Source organism: Chiloscyllium plagiosum, chromosome 5 (genome assembly GCF_004010195.1).
Source record: "Chiloscyllium plagiosum isolate BGI_BamShark_2017 chromosome 5, ASM401019v2, whole genome shotgun sequence".
NCBI classification, from domain to species: domain Eukaryota; kingdom Metazoa; phylum Chordata; class Chondrichthyes; order Orectolobiformes; family Hemiscylliidae; genus Chiloscyllium; species Chiloscyllium plagiosum.
This window is the reverse complement of record NC_057714.1, coordinates 73648535-73673631: the sequence shown is the minus strand read 5'-3', so window position 1 is coordinate 73673631 and position 25097 is coordinate 73648535. Positions and strand designations below refer to the sequence as shown.

At 40.0% G+C, this 25097-nt stretch overlaps 1 protein-coding gene across 12 annotated transcripts in view; it reads left to right on the top strand.

The window, feature by feature from the left end:
• Positions 1-25097, top strand: part of steap2 (STEAP family member 2, metalloreductase) — a 65134-nt gene that overhangs the window by 28952 nt on the left and 11085 nt on the right. For 5 of the 12 annotated variants that reach the window (XM_043690368.1, XM_043690367.1, XM_043690361.1 and 2 more), the window contains 5 exons: positions 87-184; positions 362-436; positions 2097-2604; positions 8589-9116; positions 15438-15602. In XM_043690368.1, coding sequence (XP_043546303.1) covers positions 2113-2604; positions 8589-9116; positions 15438-15602 — 1185 coding nt within the window. In that variant the 5' untranslated portion in view covers positions 87-184; positions 362-436; positions 2097-2112. Of the gene's footprint in view, positions 1-86; positions 185-361; positions 437-460; positions 2605-8588; positions 9117-15437; positions 15603-21291; positions 21418-22607; positions 22727-25097 lie in introns of those variants that run through there. The other 7 variants (XM_043690362.1, XM_043690360.1, XM_043690364.1 and 4 more) reach the window with 6 other exon arrangements.

Below are 25097 nucleotides of genomic sequence, written 5' to 3'. Positions count from 1 at the left end.
TGTCTATTGCTAATCCAAATGTAATATGAATTTAACTTTTTGTAATGATCTAAAACTGAAGGTTATTATGGTTTTTCCATTGACAGTAATTGCTGAACCAATATTTAAGATTCATTAATGAATCCCCGAGTCAAAAGAAAATGAAGGAGAGACAAGAGGGCAGGAGAAAGAAAACGTGGGGCTGGTAAATGACTCAGTCTGTAGATCTGTGACGCGATGCTGGACAGAACACTGGATGCATGCAGATGAGTCCCTGGTGTTCTCTTCAAAATAGAAAACAGTCATTCAGGACAAGGAAAATATTTCTCAAAGTCACAAATGCATCCTAATGTTAATAATGACCTCTTTTCTTCCCTACCAGATCATATTTCCTTTAAGCATACCTAGTATTTATGCGGAGAGATCAGTAAAAGAGGTGGTGAGCCTTTACAACAAGGTCAGTAAGAAATTCCTGCTTTCTGCTCATAGATGCAATTTGTTGTCTTTTGCTGCTCTTCCCCACTTTGTATTAAAGTGGGTAAAAATATTTGATGATTTTTGAGGTAAGTATTATTTCCTACGTACTCACAATTTTCACTATTTCTTTTCATAAAATTAACGTAATCATCTGTTAAAGAGTGGTGCAGTTTTGTAATTATAAGTCAGTGGATCTGTGTCTGTATGTTGAAAATATATTAATGCTAATACATGAAAAATTCAAATCAGTTGCTGCATTTAGCCATCTGCTTGATGCTGCAGAAATGGACAGTATGTCTGTGTCATGCATTAAGCAGTTAATATTTTCATCAGTAACCAGTCTGACTTCAAGTTTACTTCGAACTTGCCTCAGTGAATTGATTAGTATCTATGCTGTGATTATAGTGCCCAGTGAGAGTAAGAGGAATGATCTTCTGCTTTATGTTTTGAAGTTGCATTGCTAGGGCTGAATTCAAAAAACTTTCTCATTGAATATCGGGTATAAAATGCATGTGTTATGTTGTGCTTGTGATAAAGAACAAAGATCAAAGGAAATTTACAGCCCAGGAACAGTCCCTTCGGCCCTCCAAGCCTGAGCCAATCCAAATGTACAGTCTAAACCTGTCGGTCAATTCCTAAGCATCTGTATCCCTCTGCTCCCCACCTACTCATGCATCTGTCCAGACACATCTTAAATGATGTTTTGAAGCATAAAGCACTGGACGATCTGAAAACATGTTTGAATATCTAGTTAGTGAGATCAATATTTAAGTCCATAGTATCCATTTTCATTATAAAGTTTGTATTATTTCCTCATCATTATGACAAAAATAACCTAAATATGGCACATGCTGTTGTTGTCTTTGGAATTCTCTGCATCTAAGATTTATGTGAGATGATTGCATATGGGGTCATGGTACTTTGGTTACTGACTTGGTTTGAGGTCAGTGTAGTGAGATGAATAAAAACAAGGAGTATGTCCTCTGTCAAACAGACTGCAATAGTGAAAATTTGTATGGACTTGGAGATCTACTAAATGTCCATGATAAAGTTTAAGTTTAATAAGCAGGTGACAGTTTTACAGCAATATTCAGTTCTTCAGAAAGGAAGTAAAATTTCACAATTTTCTTATCTGAAATATTATTTTAAATATTGACATTGAAAGAGGTGTTAGAATTCATGCAGGTTGTCACATGTCTAATCCCTAGCTGTCTATTTAAGTAGACTGGAAAAGAATGGGATGTATTATGTTACCAGCAGTCTGTGTGTGTGCATTTATGAGTAGGGCTAAGTGAGTGGAATTATAGTATATATAATCTCAGGAAAAGGGCAATGGACAAATGTGATGGTCCCTTTTGAAATATGTGACCAATCCTTTGGAGTATTTTGAAGTGTAATTTCTGCTTTTGGAGTTGTCCTTTTCAAATCCAATAATAGGACTCTTGGATTTCAACCAAATTACAGATACAGTTAAGTTCAATACAATTCAGAATATTTATCAAAAATATCCTTCAAAATCTGTCATTCGTTTTTTTTGCAATCATCAAACATATAAATAAGTAAAGCATCTGTGAAATGTTAATGTATTGGAATAATTGTGTTCCTTTTCTCTTCTCTCCTCTCCCAACCCATCATAACAGTTTCTGTCTTTCAGCAATGGATTCCATCTCCATTATGAGGAATATGAAAGACGCCAGTGAGACCTTCTTACCGAATGACATGAGTGGCTTTAAGGAAGCATCCAAGTCTACCATAGGGATTTTAGGAAGTGGAGACTTTGCAAAATCACTTGCAATCAGATTAATCCGATCTGGGTACGCTGTTGTAATAGGGAGCAGAAACCCCAAACGAGCTGTTGGGTTCTTCCCTCCAGTTGTTGAAATTGTGCATCAGGAAGATGCTGTTTTGAAAACCAATCTTATATTTGTTGCTATGCATCGAGAGCACTATACCTCCTTATGGGACCTCAAGCACTTACTTATAGGCAAAATCCTCGTGGATGTGAGTAACAATGTACGAATAAACCAATACCCAGAAGCCAACGCAGAGTACCTTGCTTCACTATTTCCAAATTCCACTGTGGTAAAAGGCTTTAATGTAATATCTGCCTGGGCACTGCAGTTTGGTCCAAAAGATGCTAACCGACAGGTATGATTGCGCTAGGTTGGCCATTTCAAACCAGTTGCAAAACTCTGATATCTGGTCAATTACTGTTCGAATTAGCATGAGTTAAAAATACTGAGAATTCAGCATTCATCAAACTCAAGCTCCCACATTTAGATATGCAACCCATGTTATCAAAGAAGTTGTTTTAAGTAAATCTACTCCACCACCTTTGAAACAAAATATTTTAATTCCACAAAACATTGACTTTAACCTTTAACCAATGCAATGGTACTAAACTTATGTGTTTAGTCCCAGTTTAAGTGCTTTTACTTCTTTGTCTATTTGGCCTGTGGTTCAAAATGTTTTCTTCCCTACTCTTCATAATTAGAATTAAACCAAATAATTTATCAATGTTCTTCAGGGAATGAAATCTACCACCCCTGCCCTGTTCGGACTATATTTGTCTCTAGACCAGCATTAATATAGTTGACTCATAAATGCCTTTGAAAAAGCCCTACAAGTTACTCAATTGTGCCTGGTTCACCTCCAGGGATTGGCAAATATGATGGCATTGCCCGCAATACCCATACACCAAGAATGAGTGTCATAAAATAAAATCCATGTATTCATTATCAAAGAAACAAGTTTGCACTGTGTGATAGTACAGTGAAGAAACTGGGTCATGTATTTTTATCCTTCATGTAATTTGCAAATCTAGAGAACTGTTTTTGACCAGAAATCAGGTTAATAGAATTTTGCCAGTGTGTATTGTCGCGGTTGCTGACTCTTGTTGGTAAAATTTAATAGATTTTCTTTAGGAATTTACGATTCACCTAAAAGTTCACTTTACCACATTTTTATAAAGATTAGCTATCAATTATTTAATATCTTTCATATCTTCAGGATATCCCAAAGTGCGTCACTACCAGAAAAGTACTTTGAGGAGTAGTAGAATATGGTAGCTGGTTTGCACACAGCAAGATCCCAATTACTATTGCTATTATTATTGACCAAAAATACACTTTCATGATTTTGGCTTAAAAGAATAGTTATACATCAGAACCCGGGGAGCCCTGCTGTTGAATATTGTCAGGGGATATTTTAAAAGAGCTGACTGCACATATAGAGCTTCAGTTTAATATCTCATCTAAAGTGTCAGATTGGATTGGTCTGCTGAGGTGTCTGGACCAGAGTTAAATCCATTATCATGTGACAGAAGCAAGCATATACCCGTTGAGCTCAGACTCACGTCTAAAGCTAATAATGAAGAGATCAATTTTCTCTAACCAGTGCTAAAGTCATTTTACTGTCAGGCCAAAACTACATTTTATAAACTAAGCTACATTTTTAAAGATATGTTATTTTGTAATAAGTAAACCTCCAAAGTCAAAGGACTAAATGTTCCCATTTTCCATTAAAGTATTTGTGATGGTACACAGTCTGCATGGCTCACAGTGGCGTTTCTTTTACAATGCTCTGCTCTCTGCAGTCTAACTTTCCAACTGGGATATTAGCACCCCTGTCATGTAATTGCATGACAGAAGAGGCAGAAGGGCTCACCACTACCAGGACCTGCAAGTATTGATGTTACTGATACCATACTTAAATCTCACCCATACACTACTTCAGATGCCAGAAACAGCCCTTCACGTTGCAGTGCTCCACTATTATCACTGAAGGAATAACCCGAAAGGCAAGATAGTTCTCCACTTTGAGACAGGGTTCTGGAGTTCTGGTAAATGGAATGGTGGAGAGGAGGGCAGTGCTTTTTCTTGCTGCAGGAGACAATGCCACCAAACACAGCCAGCCTGGATTGAGATAACAACCCAGGTTAATGCCATGATTTCTCTGCAGTAAGATTAGATTTGGGAGGACAGTGTTCTGAATACATCATTAATAAGTCACCACAGCTATCAAGGGGAAACAGCCCATATCTTTGGTGCCCAGAGGGCTGCCGGAGACCAGGCACCAACTCAGCTGCAGGCAAAAGACAATTTCAAGTATCAGCTATTATTGATTTTGTTAAAATGCACAGACAGGCAACAGGCAGGTTTGTCAGAGGAACTTACTAGTTAAACAGTAGGATGACAGAGTCTTTCAATGTTATCAGACTGTGCTAGCTCCAACATGTATGCGTCAGTATGTCTCCATTGGCAGAATAGTGATCATCATGGAGACCCAGATCCAGCACGCTCAGAATCTGCCAGATTTTTGCTTGGACTTGCCCTCCCATCATTGTAACCATAGGTATTCAGCATTAATGCCAACAAGGAGACGACAGACTTTGACCTCACTCCAGATCATCCTTTCACTCAGGGAGACAGGATGGTACCAGCAATAACACAGAGGAAGAGACACATTCAAAACCCCCAGAAACTTCCCTTCAGAACAGTCCAGCAGTGCCCTTCCCTTCCACCTTTCCACCTCCTGTGATTCCCAAACAGCAGCAGTTCAAGCTGAGAGGGGTGACCCTGCATCTGGGCAGGACATGTCTGAGTAGGACTGGGCCTTCTAAGTCCAAATACCCCAGGAAGGACCCCCAAGTCTTCCAGCAGAACCGAACTATCAACAGAGCAGCTCCCTCCAATCCCACTGTGGAAGTTAGGACTGAGAAGTAAAGGAAGGGAGAGGAAAAAAAGAACTTGAGGTGCACAGGTGTCATAGATGAAATACCATTGTAAATGTATTTTGAGTTAGACTGTTAAAATTACTGCTGTAATGTCATTTGAAGTAGTGGATCTGGTTAAGTCACATCCATGTGAGAGACAACAGCCTCTTCAGACATGATAAGGATGAAAGAATTTGTACTGGCCAAGCACAGGCAGAGGGTGGTGCGTGTATGGAATGAGCTGCCAGAGGAAGTGGTGGAGGCTGGTACAATTGCAGCATTTAAAAGGCATCCGGATGGGTATATGAATAGGAAGGATTGAGAGGGATATAGGCCGGGTGCTGGCAGGTGGGACTACTTTAGGTTGGGATATCTGGTCGGCATGGACGAGTTGCACCAAAGGGTCTGTTTCCGTGCTGCACATCTCTATGACTCTATTTAGCAACTGACAAGCAACCAACTCCTTGACAGCAGATAGCCTCAGACGAAGGTATCCTTGAGCTGTGATGTTAGTGACTGCAGCCAAGGTGCTGCATTTAAGGTGGACACTGAGGCAAACACAATATGCAATTATTGTACTAGGGCTTGGCATACATCATTCCATGCTTACCCCCATCATATCAAGGAGTGTACGGAATCAGTGATAATTACATACACCACTGGAGGGAAAATTCCATTCTGTCCATCATCTTTTTAAGGGAGCACACTGTCATTCAAGGCTAGAAGATGTACAATGAACTCACATGTCCATCTCCCTAATAACGCAGTGATCTGCTAAAAAAAGCTGCACAAAGTTGCTTCTCTCAACTCCAGCTGTCGGGCAATCTAGCAATCTGTGTTCCGTCTGAAACTATGAAGGCTAGCCGATAGTGGAAGGGTCAAAAGAAAATACCTTGGTATTATATTCAACCTGCTAGATATCATGAGAGATTTTCCTGCAAACTAAGATAGATATGTTAACTGAAGCATTAAAAACTACCTAAACTTGGCACTAATAATGTTACTGTACTGATGCACTGCTGCTCTTTCCGTAATGGTCAGTAGGACTTGTAATGTGTGGAAGCTTGAAAGTAGGTTCAAAGATATGAAGTGCACACTCAGATGGATCGTGAAATATTTGTTAAGCAACAGAAAAGGTGAGAGACTGCAACAAAAGCAAGATCCACGTGTTGTTTGTACTAAGCAGGGGCTGCTTGCCATATTAACACAATTAAATAAGATTGAAACCTGGCTATTCATCCTGGAAGTGGATTTAATTAGGTTCTCTCTTACCTCTTGGGCTCAATGATGCATTGTCTGCTATGCGCTCTTGAAGGTCTCTCCCGTTAAGGTTCTCATTCTGCTTTTGAACAGGGAAAGCCTTGTCTCCCAGCAGCCATTCCTGTATGCTCCAAAGATCTTGAAGGAAACATAAACTGGTGAACTGCCTAGTATATAAATACCATTGCAGCACTCAGGATATCTAGTGCCTAAACCCAAAACCTGGCATTAATGGGCATATATAACTTGAGCATTGATGAAGTGGAAGACTTTTCCATTGACAAGGAGATGCAGGTCAATGATAGGGCACTGTCAAAATAACATGGGTACAGATGATAATGCTCTGCACCGAAGGAAAACCAGAGATGGTTGAGAATCCTGCTGCCCAAGCTGATTGACTCCCCTTGTCATGGGAGATGGATATGAATAGTTGTGATCTGGAGAAAATATCTTCAATAACATCTCAGATGCATTTATGTGTCAAGAATTGGGGACGCTGCACAGTTCTCCAGTTACTCCTTAGAACAAGCCGTTTGCATAAAACTTCAAGGTAGTTGTGATGTGATAGCCGCTGGAATTGCCATCCCATCCTTTTGAACACAAGACCTCCTCCAGTAGATCGCACAGTTCAATAATCGTGGCCTGGGGCACCCAACTAGCAGCCGCATTGTCTTTCCAAGAACTGTAGAAAATAATAGTAAGGTCTGTAGATATGGAGTTAACTCGTCTCCTCTACCTTCTTCGGAGATCTTCACCGGCTGCTCCTTCCTCTGGAGGCTGTGTGTGGTAGCCGCTGGAGGTTGTAGTTCTTGCTGAGCTTGCTAACAATACTGCATTTGTGCTCTCCCATGTTACCTTCACATTTAAAGTCAGGCCTCAAGGACTCTCAAAACAGTGATATCTATGTAGGATGCATGAACAAATGACCTGTGGGAAATATCAAAAAATTTAATTTTAATTGATGTTATTTAATTTATGTTATTGCCCTGACACAATGTGCCATGGAGTTTCTGAAGGAGGTCATTAGTGCTACAATATGGAGCTCTGTAGTATATAACTTTATCCAACTGTAAAGTTTGCAACCAAAATCTTCACATTACATTGTGGAATAGAAATTTAGCAAAAAGCCACCATGATATGCCCCCCAACCCACGGAAGTGCTGAATATTATGTAATCATCAGTAAAAGATCCCCACTTCTGACCTTATGATGGAGAGAAGTTGATGGATGAAGCAGCTGAAGATGATTGGACCTACATGACTAACCTGAGGAACTCCTGCAGAGATATCCTGGAGCTGAGATGACTGACCTCCAGCAGCCACAATCACCTTCCATTGTGCCAGGTATGACTCTAGTCAGCAGAAGGTTTGCCCCTTGATGCCCATTGACTCCAATTTTGCAAAGGACCCTTGATACCACACTCAGTCAAAAGCTACCTTAATGACTGGAACAGTCACTGTCATTTCACTTCTAGAATTCAACCCCTTTTGTTCATATTCGGACCAAGGCTGTGATGAGGTCAGGAGCCAATTGGTGTGGTCGTATTCAAACTGAGCATCAGTGAGCAAGTTACATCTTTGGAAGTGTCATTTGAAAGCACTGTCATTGAACTCTTGCATCAGCTCACTAATGTTGAAGAGTAGTCTGACAGAATGGTAATTAAAGTACTTCAATTGGCAACAAGTAGGAATGTTGATCATAGGCGTTCCTGTCCAGACATTAATTATGGTGGAGATGGGAAAGTGGTCGATTCAGGTTAACCACCATCCCTACTATAAATCTGGTTCACAGGCAGCGAGAACAGAAGGTTGCATTCCATGTTACAATTCGTTGATTTTTTGCCAGATAAATTCAGTTCCATTTCCTAAAGTTAGGTCTTTCTTTTCTGATCAAAAGTCTTCTATAATTAAGAATGGAACAAAATCTCTTAATATTTTTAAAATACGTGAAGTTGTTGTTATATTTTCTCTTTGTTTTGTTTATAAAGAAGATTGTGGTAAAGTGACTTGGTTACTGTGATTCTTGATTTAAGAATCTAAAATTTTATTTTAGCTTGCAATAGGTCAGCACAAAAATAAGTTTGTGTTTAATGATTATGTTAAAAAAATGTTGCCTTCAAAAGCATTGATACTTTTTTTAATTGTCTGTTGTCTATCAGATTTACATTTGCAGCAATGTGGTGGAAGCCCGGCAGCAGATCATTGAACTTGTTCGGCAGCTGGACTTTACCCCAGTTGATATGGGAACATTGGCTTCAGCAAAGGAGATTGAAAACATGCCCCTTCATCTCTTTACCCTCTGGAAAGGCCCCGTGCTTGTGGCAATTGGCTTATCCATATTCTTCTATATATATTCATTCATCCGAGACATTGTTCACCCCTATGTGAAGAACAAACAGAGTGACTTCTATAAAATTCCAATTGAAATGGTGAACAAGACCTTGCCTGTGGTTGCGATTACTCTCCTCTCACTTGTATACTTGGCAGGTTTGTTGGCATCTGCTTTCCAGCTGAATTCTGGAACTAAATATCGTCGTTTTCCTCCCTGGCTGGAACATTGGCTGCAGTGTCGTAAGCAGTTGGGGCTTTTGAGTTTCTTTTTTGCCTCAGTTCACACCATCTACAGTCTCTGCCTTCCAATGCGTCGCTCAGAACGATACTTCTTCCTCAATATGGCTTATCAACAGGTAAAGCAAATAATCTGAGCCTAGCTTCTTCTTAAAAGCCTATGTTATTTACCTTATTTCTTCCCTTCATTTCCTGAGATGATGTTACCATCTTTCCTGCTTTCAAGCTGGCCCTGGATCATTAATCTGCTGTGGTCAACATGTTAGCTGGCCAATTCCCAGTCCATTGATTCCACTGTTTTAAACAAGCTCTCACAAGCCATAAGGCGACCAAGTGAAAATATGTTCACAAACCTCCACTCCCCTTTTGCCTATTCTCTGCCTTCACTACTCTCTTTTTAGGCCCAGCAAAGAAAAGAGCAGCTGCAGTTCTGCAAACCTGAATCTGACTGTGTGACCAAGACTTCCTAGCTGTGGACAGAAATTGTAAACCAGTAGATTTCAAACTCAGCTGAAAATGTCCTGGGCCAGAAGTACCAAAAATATGGAAGTGTAACTTTTGATGCTTCATTTTCAGCTGGCACACCTGGCCACAGCTGGCACACAGTTGATGCTTCATTTTCAGCTGGCACACCTGGCCACAGCTGGCACACAGTTCACAGAGAATCTGGAAACTGGTTAACAATGTTTTCTATTCTCAGCATCTCTACATTGGGGCTGCTCAACAAGGATAGGGGAAAATGAGATGGGAAACTAGAATAATTCATTCTCATACCACTTAATAACTTCATTTATTTGCATCAACTTTAGGCAGAGGCCAAGCTTGACCCCCCAGGAATTGCTGAATAATCTTAACCAAGCAATAACCTGGGTATCATTCCTGACTCTTCCATCTTGGGAAAGACTTATTTCTCAAAATTAACTGTATAAGCTTATCTAGGATCTTACATGTTCCAATGCAAAATGAAAAAAACAATCCAATTAGATTAGATTCCCTACAGTGTGGAAACAGGCCCTTCGGCCCAACAAGTCCACACCGATCCTCTGAAGAGCAACCCACCCAGACCCATTCCCCTACATTCACCCCTAACTAATGCACCTAACACTATGGGCAATTTAGCATGACCAATCCACCAAACCTGCACATCTTTGGACTGTGGGAGGAAACCGGAGAACCCCGAGGAAACTCACGCAAACACGGAGAGAATGTGCAAACTGCATACAGACAGTCACCCAAGGCTGGAATCAACCTGGGTCCCTGACGCTGAGAGGCAGCAGTGCTAACCACTGAGCCACTGTGCCGCCCCAATGCAGAGCACAGCGTGAAACACAATATTTTGAACAGCGTGTTCTCAAATACTTGGCCCAGACAAATGGAAAACTCATGCTTTTGTGAAGTTCACTGTGAAAAATTGTGGCATAAGCTATGTTTAACCACTGGAAGTACTACAGCTGAGATCATTATTGTGCTTAGCCAACATCCACACCTTGGCACTTTCTAGCAGAAGTGAGAACTTGGGATAATTCTGTCAGCCCCAATCCTGACCAATGAAGCCATTTATAGTGTCTCTGTTATCATAATATAGGCACTGCAAAGAGATATAGATAAGTTAAATGAATGAGCAAAAATTTACTTGGTGGAGTATAATGTCAGAAAGTGTCAATTTGGCAAGAAATTTAGCAAAAGAAAGTACTTTTTAAATGGAAAGAGATTGCAAAACTCTGATGTACCAGTGAACACATGTTCCTAGTACATGACTCACAGAAACTTGATGTGCAACTATAGCCAATGAAATAATGTTGCTTATTGCAAAGGAAATGGAATACAAAAGCAGGGATGCTTTGCTGCAGTGGTGTAAAGCCAAAATAGTTTTGGTCTCTGTATTTAACGAAGGACACAATTGCATTTGGAGCAGGCTTACTCAACTAATCGAGAGACAAGGAGGTTGTCTTATTTAGAATATTTGAACAGTTGAACCTATGTTCATTTGATATTCTACATCTAGGATTGATAAGCAAAAAGGTAAAGGAGGCAGAGTATTACCCCTAATAAGAGGTAGAAAGAGAGAATTTTAATTTGAAGGATCAAGCTGCAGAGTAAGTTTGGGATAACCAAAAACAGCAAGGAGAAGCAAACATTGCTAGGAACTGTTTATACACCTTCAACCCATTATGCTAATGTAGGGCATGTCATACATCAGGAAATTAGAGATGTATATAGCATGAGTAAACTAGTAACAATGGGTGACATCAATTTGCATATAGATTGAGTTGACCAAGTCAGCGCAATGACTGTGGAGGATGAATTAATGGACTGTGTGTGAAATGGTTGTCTGGCACAGAGGTCTGAGCAAGTATTTAGGAATCAGGCAGTTTTGGAGTTAGTGTTATGTAATGAGAAAAGGCTAAAGATTACTGAGCAGGAGTATTTTGGGAAATAGTGATCATAATGAGATATAATGGTGCATTTAATTTGAATGTGACATAATTCATTCTGAAAGTCAGATCTTAAATTTGAACGAAAGAAACTATGATGGTATGAAAGGCAAGCTGATTATGGTAAATTGAGGAAAATACATGAAAAATTTGGTCTAGGACCAGACAATGGTTAATATTTTTTAAAAAAAATACGAAATAGAACAAATCTCTGAGGCACAAAACAGGAGGGAAAGATTGGATCAAAGGATGTGGCTTATAAAAATACCAGATATAATGGTAAGCCTGAATTATTGGAAGCAGTTTAGGAACCAGAAAAGGACAACCAAGAAACTGACAGAGAAAAGGAAAACACAATATGAATGCTAGCTAGCAAAAAAAAGGTTGACTGTAAAAGCTTCCATCGATACATGAAAAGAACACAATTAATAAGGACAAATATTGGTCCATTAAAATGAGTCACGAACCTTTATACTGGCGAACAGATAAATGCAGAGACATGAAACAGTTACTTTGTATCTGCCTTTATCAAAGTAATTACAAACGTTTTAACAAAAAATGCAATGAAAAGACTCACAACTAGGAACTAAAAGACTTTAGGATTATAGAGTTATACACCATGGAACTTTAAAAAAAAGCTGATTTGAGAGTTGAACTACATGGCTTGAACCACATGAGCTTCATCCCAGAATGTTGAAGGAATTAACAATAGAGAAACTGGATGGAATGATGGAGTCTATAGACTGTGGAAAGGTTCCTGCTGATTAGAAATTAGCAGATATAATCCCATTATTTAAGAAAGAAGGAGGAGAGTGAATAAATATATTCCAGTCTCAAGCCAAGATTTCTAGGACCAGAGCTTCTTGGGTTGTCCTGCAAGTCTCCCTTACTGAAAGTCAAAGTTAAAAATCACACAACACCAGGTTATAGTTCAACAGGTTTACTTGGAAGCACTAGCTTTCGAAGCACTGCTCCTTCATCAGGTGGTTGTCACAAGGAGCAGTGCTTCAAAAGCTAGTGCTTCCAAATAAATCTGTTGGACTATAACCTGGTGTTGTGTGATTTTTAACTTTGTCCACCCAGTCCAACACTGGCACCTCCAAATCATCACTGAAAGTTAGTAGCCTTCAACAGCAGCAGTGCTATAGCCACTGGGATAGCATTGCATAAGAGCATCAGGACTGACAAATATAATCACAATCCAAGTGTGAAGACAGTATACTAATTTGGCTATTGTGTGGAATATTGGATGGATTTTTTTGTTACATTGGTTTGGAGTGATTGTTGTGAATTTTATTTATATATTTCAATTTAGAGAGTACTGGAATGTAACAAGCAAAACAAGATGTGAAAATGTTGTATGTGGAATTAGAATTAGATTCACCCAAACCACAGTCAGTTAAGCCTTTCTGGAAAGTGGCACCACAAACTAGTGAGTAATGAAGGTTCATGACTGCCACCAGGATACAAGGCATTCACCTGTATCTTGTGCTGGGCCTGATCAGATACCAACTGGACATTCAGGAAATTGAACCCTTAGTGGTTGAGATTCATTTCCACATTTTGATGTTGTTATGATCCTTGTCACCGACCAATAACTTTAAAAAAAAATTTCTAACTTCCAATTGACAACTGATAAAATGATGCTCTGTGGTACTTTTTCCCCACCCCACCCTCCTCTCATTTATCTCTCCACCCTGCAGGCTCCCTGCCTCTATTCCTGATGAAGGACTTTTGCCCAAAACATCGATTTTCCTGCTCCTCGGATGCTGCCTGAACTGCTGCGCTTTTCCAGTACCACTCTAATCTAGAGTCTGATAAGATGACATGTTCAGATTTCATGTTTAATGATTTTTATTATACCATTCGAAAAATGAAGCTTTATTTTACTGGGCAGCTTGTATTTTAAATAGCAGAACAGAAATTTCCAATTTCCCCTTTCACTTTTAATGCAACACTGAAAAAAACACAATTCACAGGTATACAGTATTCTTTAGGCAGACGTTGGATTTTCCTGGACCCAGTTCAAAGTGATTCATAGTTGCCAGTTCTTACTTCTGTTCCTTTGCTTTCACAGTCTGCTAACTTTTAACCTCAGAACTATCATTCATGGTGAGGGTTTTTCTTTGTGATTCCCCCTTTACTGCAAGCCCAGTGATACCTCCAGTTTCATTGCAACTTATCACAAATGTTGTCTTCTTTGTAAGCCGCATTTTTGTTCTGCAGAGTGTATTGTAGAGACTTTCAGCCTATGGTTATTTCCTCTCCTAATTTCTGGCCAACTGTCAATGTCTGAGAGTTTCAGGAATGTCTTGGAAACACCATCCCTTTCAAAATTCTATGGCAATGCAAATCACAGGAACCTTGTATCCAGGCAGTAAAGCTAATTAGCTATCCCTGAGAGCCCAATTATTCTCTATATCAGAAACAAATGGACAATTTAAAGCTATTTACAGCCCATATTCTCAACACCTTCCTGGGACATTAGACAATAGCTTTCTAACCACTCTGAACACAGATTTTGATGCCATTGTCTTGAAGTACAAATACATTACATCCTCTTTCCAGCGAGCAAACAGGGTTTTCTTTTCATCCTTAACAACCATGTTATTACCAGGCCTTTTATGAGGCAGACTCAAGAAATTTTTAAATAATTCAGACACGTAACAATCTTATATAGCTCATATTTGTAAAGTGCCTTACCCACAACTTAAGGTGCTGTACCAGTGCCAAGCCCACTAACCTGGCAAAGCTACTTGCACACTGCCCCTACTCTGACTCTGGCTACAGCTTGTCGGTGACCTCCCTTAAAGAGCAGTAGGCAGAAATATTAGAAATGTTGCCTGCTCCAGCCTTGAAACATCCTGGAACAGTCCATCACCTAACGCCAAGTGGCAGATTTCAGTGGGCATCCATTTGTAAAATGAAGACATTGCACATACTACTCATTGCTAAGGTTGATATTGAGATCTACTTCCTGAAGATGTTCGGTACACATGGCCTCCTGCTGAGAGCTGTTACTCTCCTCTCCTCCACCTTGTTTAAGCAACTTGTCCTGCTTCTCCTCAATCTCAATGTTATGCTGTGTACTAAGGATTCTGAAAACTCTGAACCACTCAAATAACAGGTAAGCCTCAACACATTGACTTGTCGACTTTACCAACCAAAGTTGGTTGCAGGCAAAACACAGCAGCAGCTAGAATAAATTAACCAGCAACTAACCCATTGATACTCCCTTCAAATAGTACCTTTAAATAAGCGTTCAGTTTGGGGCTACTGGTGATCACTCCTGTTGCTGAATGGCTGACCAGCAACATGTGAATGTGAAATAGCATTAGCTGGAGCATTGTGGTTGATAAGGGCACGGCTGACATTAACTCAGTATTATATGCTGATTGACGTCATCATCTGCTGACTCTGCATGTTTATACCATACATTCTTAGTGCCCATGCCACAATAAGAATGCTTAGTGTGGTTGCCATTTCATACATTAACTCACCCATGGTGCTAGAAATAGGAACAGAATGAAATTAAATTTTGCAATCCAAATGACAAGCCGTTGTTTTGCCTGGAATATAGTTCATAACAATTCAGTGCCCACAGGGCATATAATTTGAAATCAAGTGTTTTCTGTTCCAATTTAGTCTTGTGCTTACCCAATATTTCATCACTTTCTTCAGAATTATCTCTACTTCTCATGTATTAACATACTTTAAAGTACAGTAAAATAAGAAGACACAATAAACCAGGTGTTATGTATTGTTTACCTTGTGATATGAAGTATTATTCCTATAGTGTCTTGCAAATTATTCTGTTTGTATAAAAAATATGTAATTTATGATCTTAGCACTGATTTAATTATTAATTGTTAGATGTCCAGTGGTGAAGCTAATTTATGTCATCTGTGTTGAGAGTTTTATGAATTTACAAGCTTTGATTAAAGTGGGTGGTTTGAAAATAAATGTCTGAATTGATCTGAGGGACTTATTGTGATTGTTTCATAGGTTCACATCAACATTGAAAATTCCTGGAATGAAGAGGAGGTATGGAGAATGGAAATGTATATTTCCTTTGGAATTATGAGTCTGGGTCTTCTCTCATTGCTGGCAGTTACATCTATCCCTTCAGTCAGCAGTTCATTGAATTGGAGGGAGTTCAACTTTATTCATGTATGTTTGTCTTTCATTTCATTTATTAATTATGTGCAACTTTTTGAATTTAATCTAATTGCTATTTTTAAACATTGTTTCAAATTGTCCATTGCTTTACAAACATTTAGGTGGAAATATACACCAAGAGGGTTGGAAGGGTTTATCTGTTGCAAGTAGATGATTTCCAATAGCAAGTGAGAAGCCAATAAGCATTTTTTAAAACTCCTGTCTTTTTTCCAGGATGCAAAATAGATGGGTAATCATGAAATGTGAGTCTAATTTTAGGAAGAACCCAAACCAGCAATTTGTGGTGTCCCTTGCAGACTCCTGCTGTAACTTGAGCAAGCGTACTGCAGAAGCAGCTCAGGAGGACACTTGCCCTTTTATTTTTGAGTTGGGAGTGACATCCTCCAACCCTTCCTCAACTTGGCTACTTGCATCAGACTTTCAAGTTCAAATAGTGAGGCTTATTTTCACTTCTGAATTAGCAGGACAGAGTCAGGACATCCCAAACCAGAGAAAAAGTGGCCTGGAAGGTCTGATTTGTTCCAGGGTGGCCGAAAGTTAGACTGGGTGACATTAGAATGAGAGTTAAGGCTGCTGGGTGCAGAGGCAAGCTAGACACAAGGCTGGTCTTGTTGCACAGGCACCATGTTGATGGTATTTTTGAAAAATATGTTTAAAACAAAAAATGCTTCCAGTGTTACCCCTCATGCCAACCTATGTCACCTCATACCAATGTTCCCTGAAATGTTATTTCCTTCTGTGAGGACCTCCAAGGTGAAAGGAAGAACACCTCATCTTCTGCCTTGGGAGCTTACAACCTTATGGCCTCAACATAGAATTCACCAGCTTCCAAATCTTCCCATCCCCCAACTCACCCCAGATCCAGCCCTCACTCTCCACCCTACCCCACCCCTCTGACCTGACCTAACCTATCCATCTATCTTCCCACTACCCGCTCCATCCTTCCCGCTGACCAATCTCAATTACCTCCTACCTGCATCCACCTATCACCATCCCCACCCCCTCCCTCTATTTATTTCTCAGCCCCCTTCCCCCTCCCCAATCCTGATGAAGGGTCCTGCCCGAAATGTTGACTCTCCTGCTCTTTTGATGCTGCTTTTTTCAGCTTCATATTTTATCGACTCTGACTTTGCAGCATCGGCAGTCCTCACTGTCTCTGAGTATGGCAGTCCCTTATATAGAAGGAAGTTAATGCATCACCATACCAATTGGAATGCATGGAACCTCCCAGCAGTTGCGTGGCCATGAAGCTGAGAAGGAAGTTTGCTTCATAACCCCTCATAATTCTAATCCTAACCACATAACTCCTCATTGCCTTCATGTTACTCTATGCTCCTCCACTCATCCCCATGACCACTCATACCCCTGATGCAAACTCATAGTCCCATTCATCCCATCTTCCTTTAGATCCATGCTGATTTACAGCCAAGTCATGCCGACATAGGCCCTTACCATTCTTTTCCCATGACCCCACCATTCCAGCCGAACTAGTATTGACCTTGGGCAGATCCCAGAAGCAATGCTGTCAAAAAATTAAGTGCTGTGATTATAAATGAAGTTACAATTTAAAACAAGTACTAAGTGATTAAAATGTATTCAATATATCAAAATTTCTTCAGTTAATCTATTATGGAAACAAACACTTCACTTGGTACTTATTCTATAATGAAAACAAATATTTCTATTCTATAACCAATTGCAGCTGACAATTAAAGTGTTCACTTAACAGGCACCACACTGTGATAATGTTAGGTTGCAATGCAAGTCGTATAATTATAGCCCTTAGCCATATGTGAGCATAGCAACAGAGTAGCAAAACTGCACATTTTTTTAGTAGGCAGATAAAAACTACATTCATTGAAAACTTTTGACAGTTCAAATGAGTTGTTAAGAGTTCTTTCATACCTTCACAGTTCTCTGAAAACCTTGACAGTTTCAGTGTGTTTATGTACATCTTACATGCATTTCTTTCAATGTTTAACAGTCCCCACGTGCACTTGACCTCTCCAAATGGAGCTTTACCTCTCCCAAGGAGCACTTGACATCTCATAAAAGTAACCTGGAACCACATCCAAAAGAGTGCCTTCCCTCTGTGAGAGGATATCCTGGTTATCCAAATGAACTTCCAGGTTCAAATCTGTTTTCATAAGGTCTAAACTGCACACTTCTGGTTTCTGACAAGTACCTCCCCAAAATCCTACAATGAGTGGATACAGCTGCTAATTTATATGGGCAGTTGCCTTTGGAACAAACATGAACAGCTAAGAACCAGGTTCCCACTACTGAACTCATTCACATGCAAAAACTCAAGTCAAAGAATCCAGTCTATCGATTCTGCAGAAGACAAAAAATGGATTTTCTGAAAATTTTACAAGAAAATGCATATCAGAAGAAATAGCACTTGTCCCATTTCCAGGCCAACACAAGAGCGGAGGTGAAAAAACATTTTTTTATTAATTCACAAGATGAGAGTGTTGGTGGCTAGGCCGGCATTTATTGCCCTCCCTAATTGCCTAGAGGGCAGTTCAAGAGTCAACCACATTGCTGTGGCTCTGGAGTCACATGTAGGCCAGACTAGGTAAGGATGGCAGCTTCCTTCTCTAAGGGGCATTAGTGAGCCAGGTGGGTTTTCCTGACATTTAACAATGGTTTCATGGTCATAGGCTCTTAATTTCAAATTTTTATTGAATTCAAATTTGCTGTTGTGAGATTGCAGGACATTACCTGCATCACTGGATTAATAGTCCAGTAAGAATACCACAAGGCAGTTTCCTCCCCTAATTCCTGCTACTTGGATTGATCAAAACAACTGGCATTGCTACATTTAAGAATCATAGAATCCCTACAGTGTGGAAACAGGCCCTTTGGCCCAACAAGTCCACACTGACCCTCAGAAGAGTAAATCACCCAGACCCATTCCCCTATCCTATTATCCTATATTTACCCCTGACTAATGCACCTAACCTACACATCCCTGAACACTATGGGCAATTTAGTATGGCCAGTCCACCTAATCTGCACATCTTTGGACTGTGAGAGGAAACTGGAGCACCCAGAGTAAACCCATGCATACACTGAAGAATGTGCAAACTCCATACAGACAGTCACCCGAGGCTGGAATCAAACCCGGGTCCCTCGCGCTATAAGGCAGCAGTGCTAACCACTGAGCCACTGTGCCGCAGAAAGGCTTGATATATGAAGAAGACCATAAAGGAATGTATGGCACAGTGGAGAATAGTTCATAAACTGGGAGAAAGCTGAACCGAAGCATAACACTGACACGGACTACTTGGACTGTATGGCCTATTTCAGTGTGATAGATTCTATTTAAAGACGAGGTGAAAGCTTTCTACAGCACAAATGACTTAAAACTGCGGTTAAGTACAAAATGATAAATATTCCAAATAAGTGTTGCTGATAAAAAGTCTCTTTTTGGAAAAAAAAACTTCACACATAGAATGTCAGTATCGCTGACTAGGCCCGCATTTATTTATCCACAGTTGCCTTTGAGAAGGTGGTGGTGAGCTGCCTTCTTGAACTGCTGCAGTCCATATGCTGTAGGTTAGGGAGAGAATTATAGGATTTTGACCCAGTGATAGAGAAGGACCATCGAAGGTGGTTTGGAGGGAAACTTGCAGTTGCTGGTGTTCCCACGTATCTGCTGCCCTTGTCCTTCTAAATGGAAGTGGTTGTGGGTTTGTAAGGTGCTGTCTCAGGATCTTCAGTGAATTTCTGAAGTGCATATTGAAAATGATACACACTACCACTTACTGAGTGTCAGTGTAGAGGGATTGGATGTTTTTGTACTCATAACAAATCAAGGAGGGTTTTTCCAGCATGATGTCAAGTCTCTTGAGTGTTGTTGGAGCTGCACTCATCTAGTCAAATGGGGTGTATTCCATATACTTCTGACTTGTGCCTTGTAGATAGTGGACAGGCTTAAGGGAGTCAGGAAGTGAGTTACTTGATGCAGTACTCATAGCTTCTGACCTGCTCTTCTAACCACTAGGTTAATACAGCTAGTCCGATTCAATTTCTGGTCAATGGTAACCCCTAGAATGTTAATATTCAGAGATTCAGTGATGTAACACCATTGAATGTCAAGGGGTGGTGGTTAAATTGTCTCTTATTGGAGGTGGTCATTATCTGACATTATGATGTCATGAATCTTAGTTACTACTTTCAGCCCAAGCCTGGATGTTGTCCAAGTCTTGCTACATTTTGTCTTGCAGTCATCAGGACATTTGCAGCAGAGACAAGGAGGTTGATTGTCGATGTCTGGGAACTGAATTATCAGGAAAGACTGAAAGAATGTGTACTTTTCAGCATTAAACTGGCATAGAAAAGTGTTTGCCCAGGGCTTAAGAAGATCGTTAGAGAAATACAAACATTAACATGAACATGATTTAAAATTGCAAGAAGGGACAGAGATTCACACATCCAAAAGATAACTTTAGGGCTGAAAATTTGGCAAAGAATGAACATTGTTAAAGTAATGTAGTGAAGGAAGAAACCTTAGAATGGATATTAAGTTGTCTGGTTGGATGGGCTAAGATTGGTAAAATTATCTTCTTCATCCGTTTGCCATTCAAAATTAAAGCTATTGAACTACTGAGATAATTTTGCAGTTACTTGGTAGGATCTTGTGGATACAATGAGGTGTGAGCAACTGGCTGAGAGCCTTCGGTCGCCTCTTTTAAAAGAGAGTCCAACATCATGTGCTACTCAAGTGCTTAACATGCCAGCACTAATTGCACAGTTGAGGACCTCAATAGACATGAGGGTAGAAAGGTTGTCTCAGGGCCTAAACTGGACTGAATCAGGAAGGAGGCAGGATACTAACTTGCCCACTTCCTGTTGATTAAATGTCTCTCACTACTAAACTTGCTACACTGGAAGATACCTCCTCATTGTATCTGAATGTGCACTTCAGATTTAAGCCTTCAGAGAATGCACTGTTCATCCTTTCTTGTACATTTTAACCAAAACCATTGAAGTATTTGTCAAATACATTTTCGTTTTGATAAAGGTAAATCGCGTTACAGTTCCTAAGCAAAAGTTATATAAGTGGGTAAGGAAAAGATCAACTTGTTAATTATTTTTTCTCAGTATTATTAACAAATTATTAGTTAAGCACTATATGCCTGCTGAAGTTCTAAGTATTTTGAGTTAACAGATGTTGCTGTAAAATTGAACGCCACAGTTGGATTCATACAATGTATCAGTTACCGGAGTCTCATATTATCAGGCCAGATGTCTGATGTACACAGCACTTAACTGTACAATTGGGAAATGCTTTGTTCACAGAGCTCATTTAAGTTCAAATTGAATTTAAGTTGAGCAATTCTCTTTATACTGCATGAGAGGAGAGTCTACGATCAAGGGAGATAGTCTCCAAATTAAGGAATGCTAATTTAAAACTGAGATGAAGAGGAATTGCTTCTCTCAGAGAGTTGAGTGTCTTTGGAACTCCTTTCCATACAGAGCTGAGGGATCTTTTACATATTTAAGGCTGAGATAAATAGATTCTTGATCAGTAGGGCAATCAAAAGTTACAGTGAAGGGGCAGCAACATGGATGTGAGGAATGTCAGATCAACAGTGATCTTATTGAATGGCAGAGCAGTTTTGTTGGGCCAAATGGCATACTCCTGTTCCTATTTCTTATGGTCTTATTATAGATGCCGTAAATACATTGATAGGCTATATGCCTATAATCAAAATGAGTGCTGCATGAGTGACCTGTTTCGAGGATTTCATAACAAGTTACCGCACTGTCTTGATCTTATTAGACAGAATAAATTAAGGTAATTTTTTTTAAAAATCTTTAAAATTGTAGTCTATTTTCTGTACATGATTGCATATCTTTTGTCCCTTTGAATGTTAAATGGTATAGACACATCCCTTACACATATTCCAATGCTGTCATTAGTCTATGAGTGTAATTTCTCATGAATTATCTGTCTGATTGTAGCTGCCTGAGCAGAACATAGGTTTCTGAAGAATAATATCACAGAATTTGCACACTCACACAGCCAGGCAAGCCAGCTATTTTTGGACAGGGACGATAATGACTTTCATGGTAAAACCTGCATGAAACCTTTAGGGAAGAAGCGGAGTCTTCAGACCATCTTGATGGGGGATGAAAGTTTAGCAGGATTACACATCTAGGTGAAGTGCTAGGACCATAAAACTAGAAGTCATGGAACCAACATAAAGCAATCAGAAGAATCACAAATGTAAGTTGCAACCAAGGGAACAAGAGGAAATGTGTAGAATCATGATCGGAAGAAATAAGACCGACAGCACAGGAATAGGCTAAAATGATGGGTCTCCTAGTTCAGTCCTATTTGTGGATTTTGAACAGTTGACAGAAGCAGGCTATGTAGGTTTGGGGGATCAATGAGGCCTGAAACTTAGTGGGGAGATTGTCAGAGGTGATGAGGTCATTTGCATTCCTGGAACCAACAGCTTGATGTTTAGTAGTGAGTTCATGGTACAGGAGAAGATAGGAGAAAGAGTCTGAGAATTGGCGCTCAGCCTGTGAACACCAAACGAGAACAGCTTCGCACTGAAAATTAGACCTGAGGGAATGGTGTTCAACAAATTCAGGTGGAAAAAGTTGAGAGTAGGAAAGGTGAGCTGAGAAATTAAGTCAGTTTGTGTCACGGTGAAAGTTCTTGATAAAGTGATCAAATGCAGTTAAGAAACCAGAATGCTGGTCTGGATGGAGGGGGAGTATTGGAGATGGGTGAAATATTCTATGAATTAGGGAAAGGACTTGTTTCCAAAGAGACATTCTGGGTAATCATAAATGGAAGACAGGGAAAAATTGTGGCTGCAGGAGCTGCTCCTTTTTTTTTTGAGGTATTTTCAGTGTAGGAGCTGATTTCCTCGAATTTTTGGAGCAGTTATTATTGTTTTATAACCTGTTACATTGTTTTGGAACTTTGGGGGAAAGAAAAGATCAAAACACCAACGCTTTTGTTTCAAAAAGGACGAAGAGCTAGAGAGCAGAAAGCATGCGGGAGGTGAAACAAACGAGGAGTAAACCTGCACAGCTGTTGATCCAGCAGAGAACCTGCACAGCTGGGTGTTTCTGATGTTTCATTACAGGTACCTATGGATATTGGAGTTGGTTCTAAGAAAAGGCATTTGGATGAGTATATTAATAGGAAGGGTTTAGAGGGATATGGGCCAAATGCTGGCAGATGGGACGAGATTAATTTAGGATATCTGGTTGGCATGGACAAGATGGACTGAAGAGTCTGTCTCCATGCTGTACAGCTCTATGCCTAAGTGGATACAGTAGTGATGGATAAGGAGTTCCAACAAAGTTCGTTTAGGGGGAGTTGGAAGGGGGTAAAAGGTTGTTTGCTGAGGACAGATCATTTGGCATCAGAGAGGGAAAGATCAGACAGTATGATGAATACACAATGAGATGTGGGTGTAGAAGAAGAGATGAATCAGAGAGAAGGAGAGAAAAAATCCAGAGGGCATCAGCATCTGTGAGTTGTTGCAGTTGGCATTCCTTAAAAGCTAAAAGGAAAATAAAATGTTATTAAATAAATCATCAAATTAAGTGAAGAGTGAAATGGATGAGGGAGTAAACAACTTTGAGATAACATGAGCTGGTGCTGATGGAGACAGAGGTCAAGAGTGTGCATGTAGTGGTGCATGACAATAAGTGTGGACCTCAAGATATTGTGTGAGTTACTATCTTAAGACTATTTAATTTTCGGAGATAGCTGTAGTCCTGGGTGGATTCAAAGCATGAAGGATGGAATATCTGTTGGAACAAACATTAGCTAAGTCAGAGCCAGAGACAGTCACTGAAAAAGGAGGTGAGGCTATGAAAGCAAGAACTGATGAAACACCAAGGAGGGGGATAGAAAGCAATGAAGGTGAACAAACTGCCTTGAAGGTAGAGGAGAGTGGTGGTGGTGGAGGGTTGCTTTTCATACTGAAGGCCTGTGACCAAAGATGTGCCTCAAAGATCAGTGCTGGGTCCACTGCTTTTCGATCATTTATATAAATGATTTGGATGTGAACACAGGCGGTATAGTTAGTAAGTTTGCAAATAACACCAAAATTGGAGGTGTGGTGGACCATCAAGAAGGTTATCTCCAAGTAAAACAGGACCTTGATCAGATGGGCCAAAGAGCAGAGGAGTGGCAGATTGAATTTAATTTAGATAAATATGAGGTGCTGCATTTTGTAAAAGTAAATTAGGGCAGGACTTATATCCTTAATGGTAAGGTCCTGCGGACTGCTGCTGAACAAAGAGATCTTGGAGTGCAGATTCATAGTTTGGTCACTTTTGGAATATTGTGTGCAATTCTAATCTCCCTCCTCTGGGAAGGATGTTGTGAAACTTGAAAGGGTTCAGAAAAGATCTACAAAGATGTTGCCAGGGTTGGAGGGTTTGAGCTATAGGGACCGGTTGAATAGACTGGGGCTTTTTTCCCTAGAGCATCGAAAGCTGAGGGGTGACCTTATAGAGGTTTATAAAATCATGAGGGGGGGCAAGGATAGGGAAAATAGACGAGGTCTTTTCCCTGGGTTGGGAGTGTCCAGAACTGTAGGGCTGAGGTTTAGCGTGAGATGGAAAAGATTTAAAAGGGACCTAATGGACAACTTTTTCACACACAGGACGGTGCATGTATGGATTGAGCTGCCAGAGGAAGTGATGGGGGCTGGGATATTAACAATATTTAAAAGGCATTTGGATGGGTACATGAACATGAAAGGTTTAGAGGGATATGGGCTAAGTGCTGGCAAATGGAACTAGATGAATTTAGGATTTCTGGTCAGCATGGATGACTTGGACAGAAGGGTCTGTTTCTGCGCTGTAGATCTCTATGACTCTATACACAGAGATTAAAATATAAATCCTATTTGAGAGAAGAGCAGAGCAGCACCAAGATGTGCTTACCTGGAAGAAAAGTGGCACTGGATAAAACACAGAAAAGCAAGCAAAGTAGCACACATGCTGGAGATCTGAACTAAAAACTGATGGTGGAGAAACTCAGCAGGTCCAGCAGCATCTGTGGAGAGAGGTGTTCACAGTCCACAGTCCTGAGAGTAAAATCTCTCATTTCCAGTGCCAAATCGATGCTGGCTTATAGGCCTGGTTCCATTCCTTATTGACTTTTCTGAAGCCGTTTGCTATATCTGAGTGGTTTGTTAGGCTACTTCAGGACAAATTTAAGAGATAACCACATTGCTGTGGATCTTGAGTCACATATAAGCGAGAAAAGGTAGGATTGACAGATCTCTTTCTGTAAACAACGTTATTGAATTAGATGAGTTCATACAAGATTTCGCTACTGTAAGATACAATGAACTATTGAGAGTGAATACTTGTAGAAAACAATCTTTATGTTATACATATCCTACTAATTCAAAGTTAAAAATCACACAACATCAGGTTATAGTCCAACAGGTTTATTTCAAAGTACAAGCTTTCGGAGAGCTGCTCCTTCGT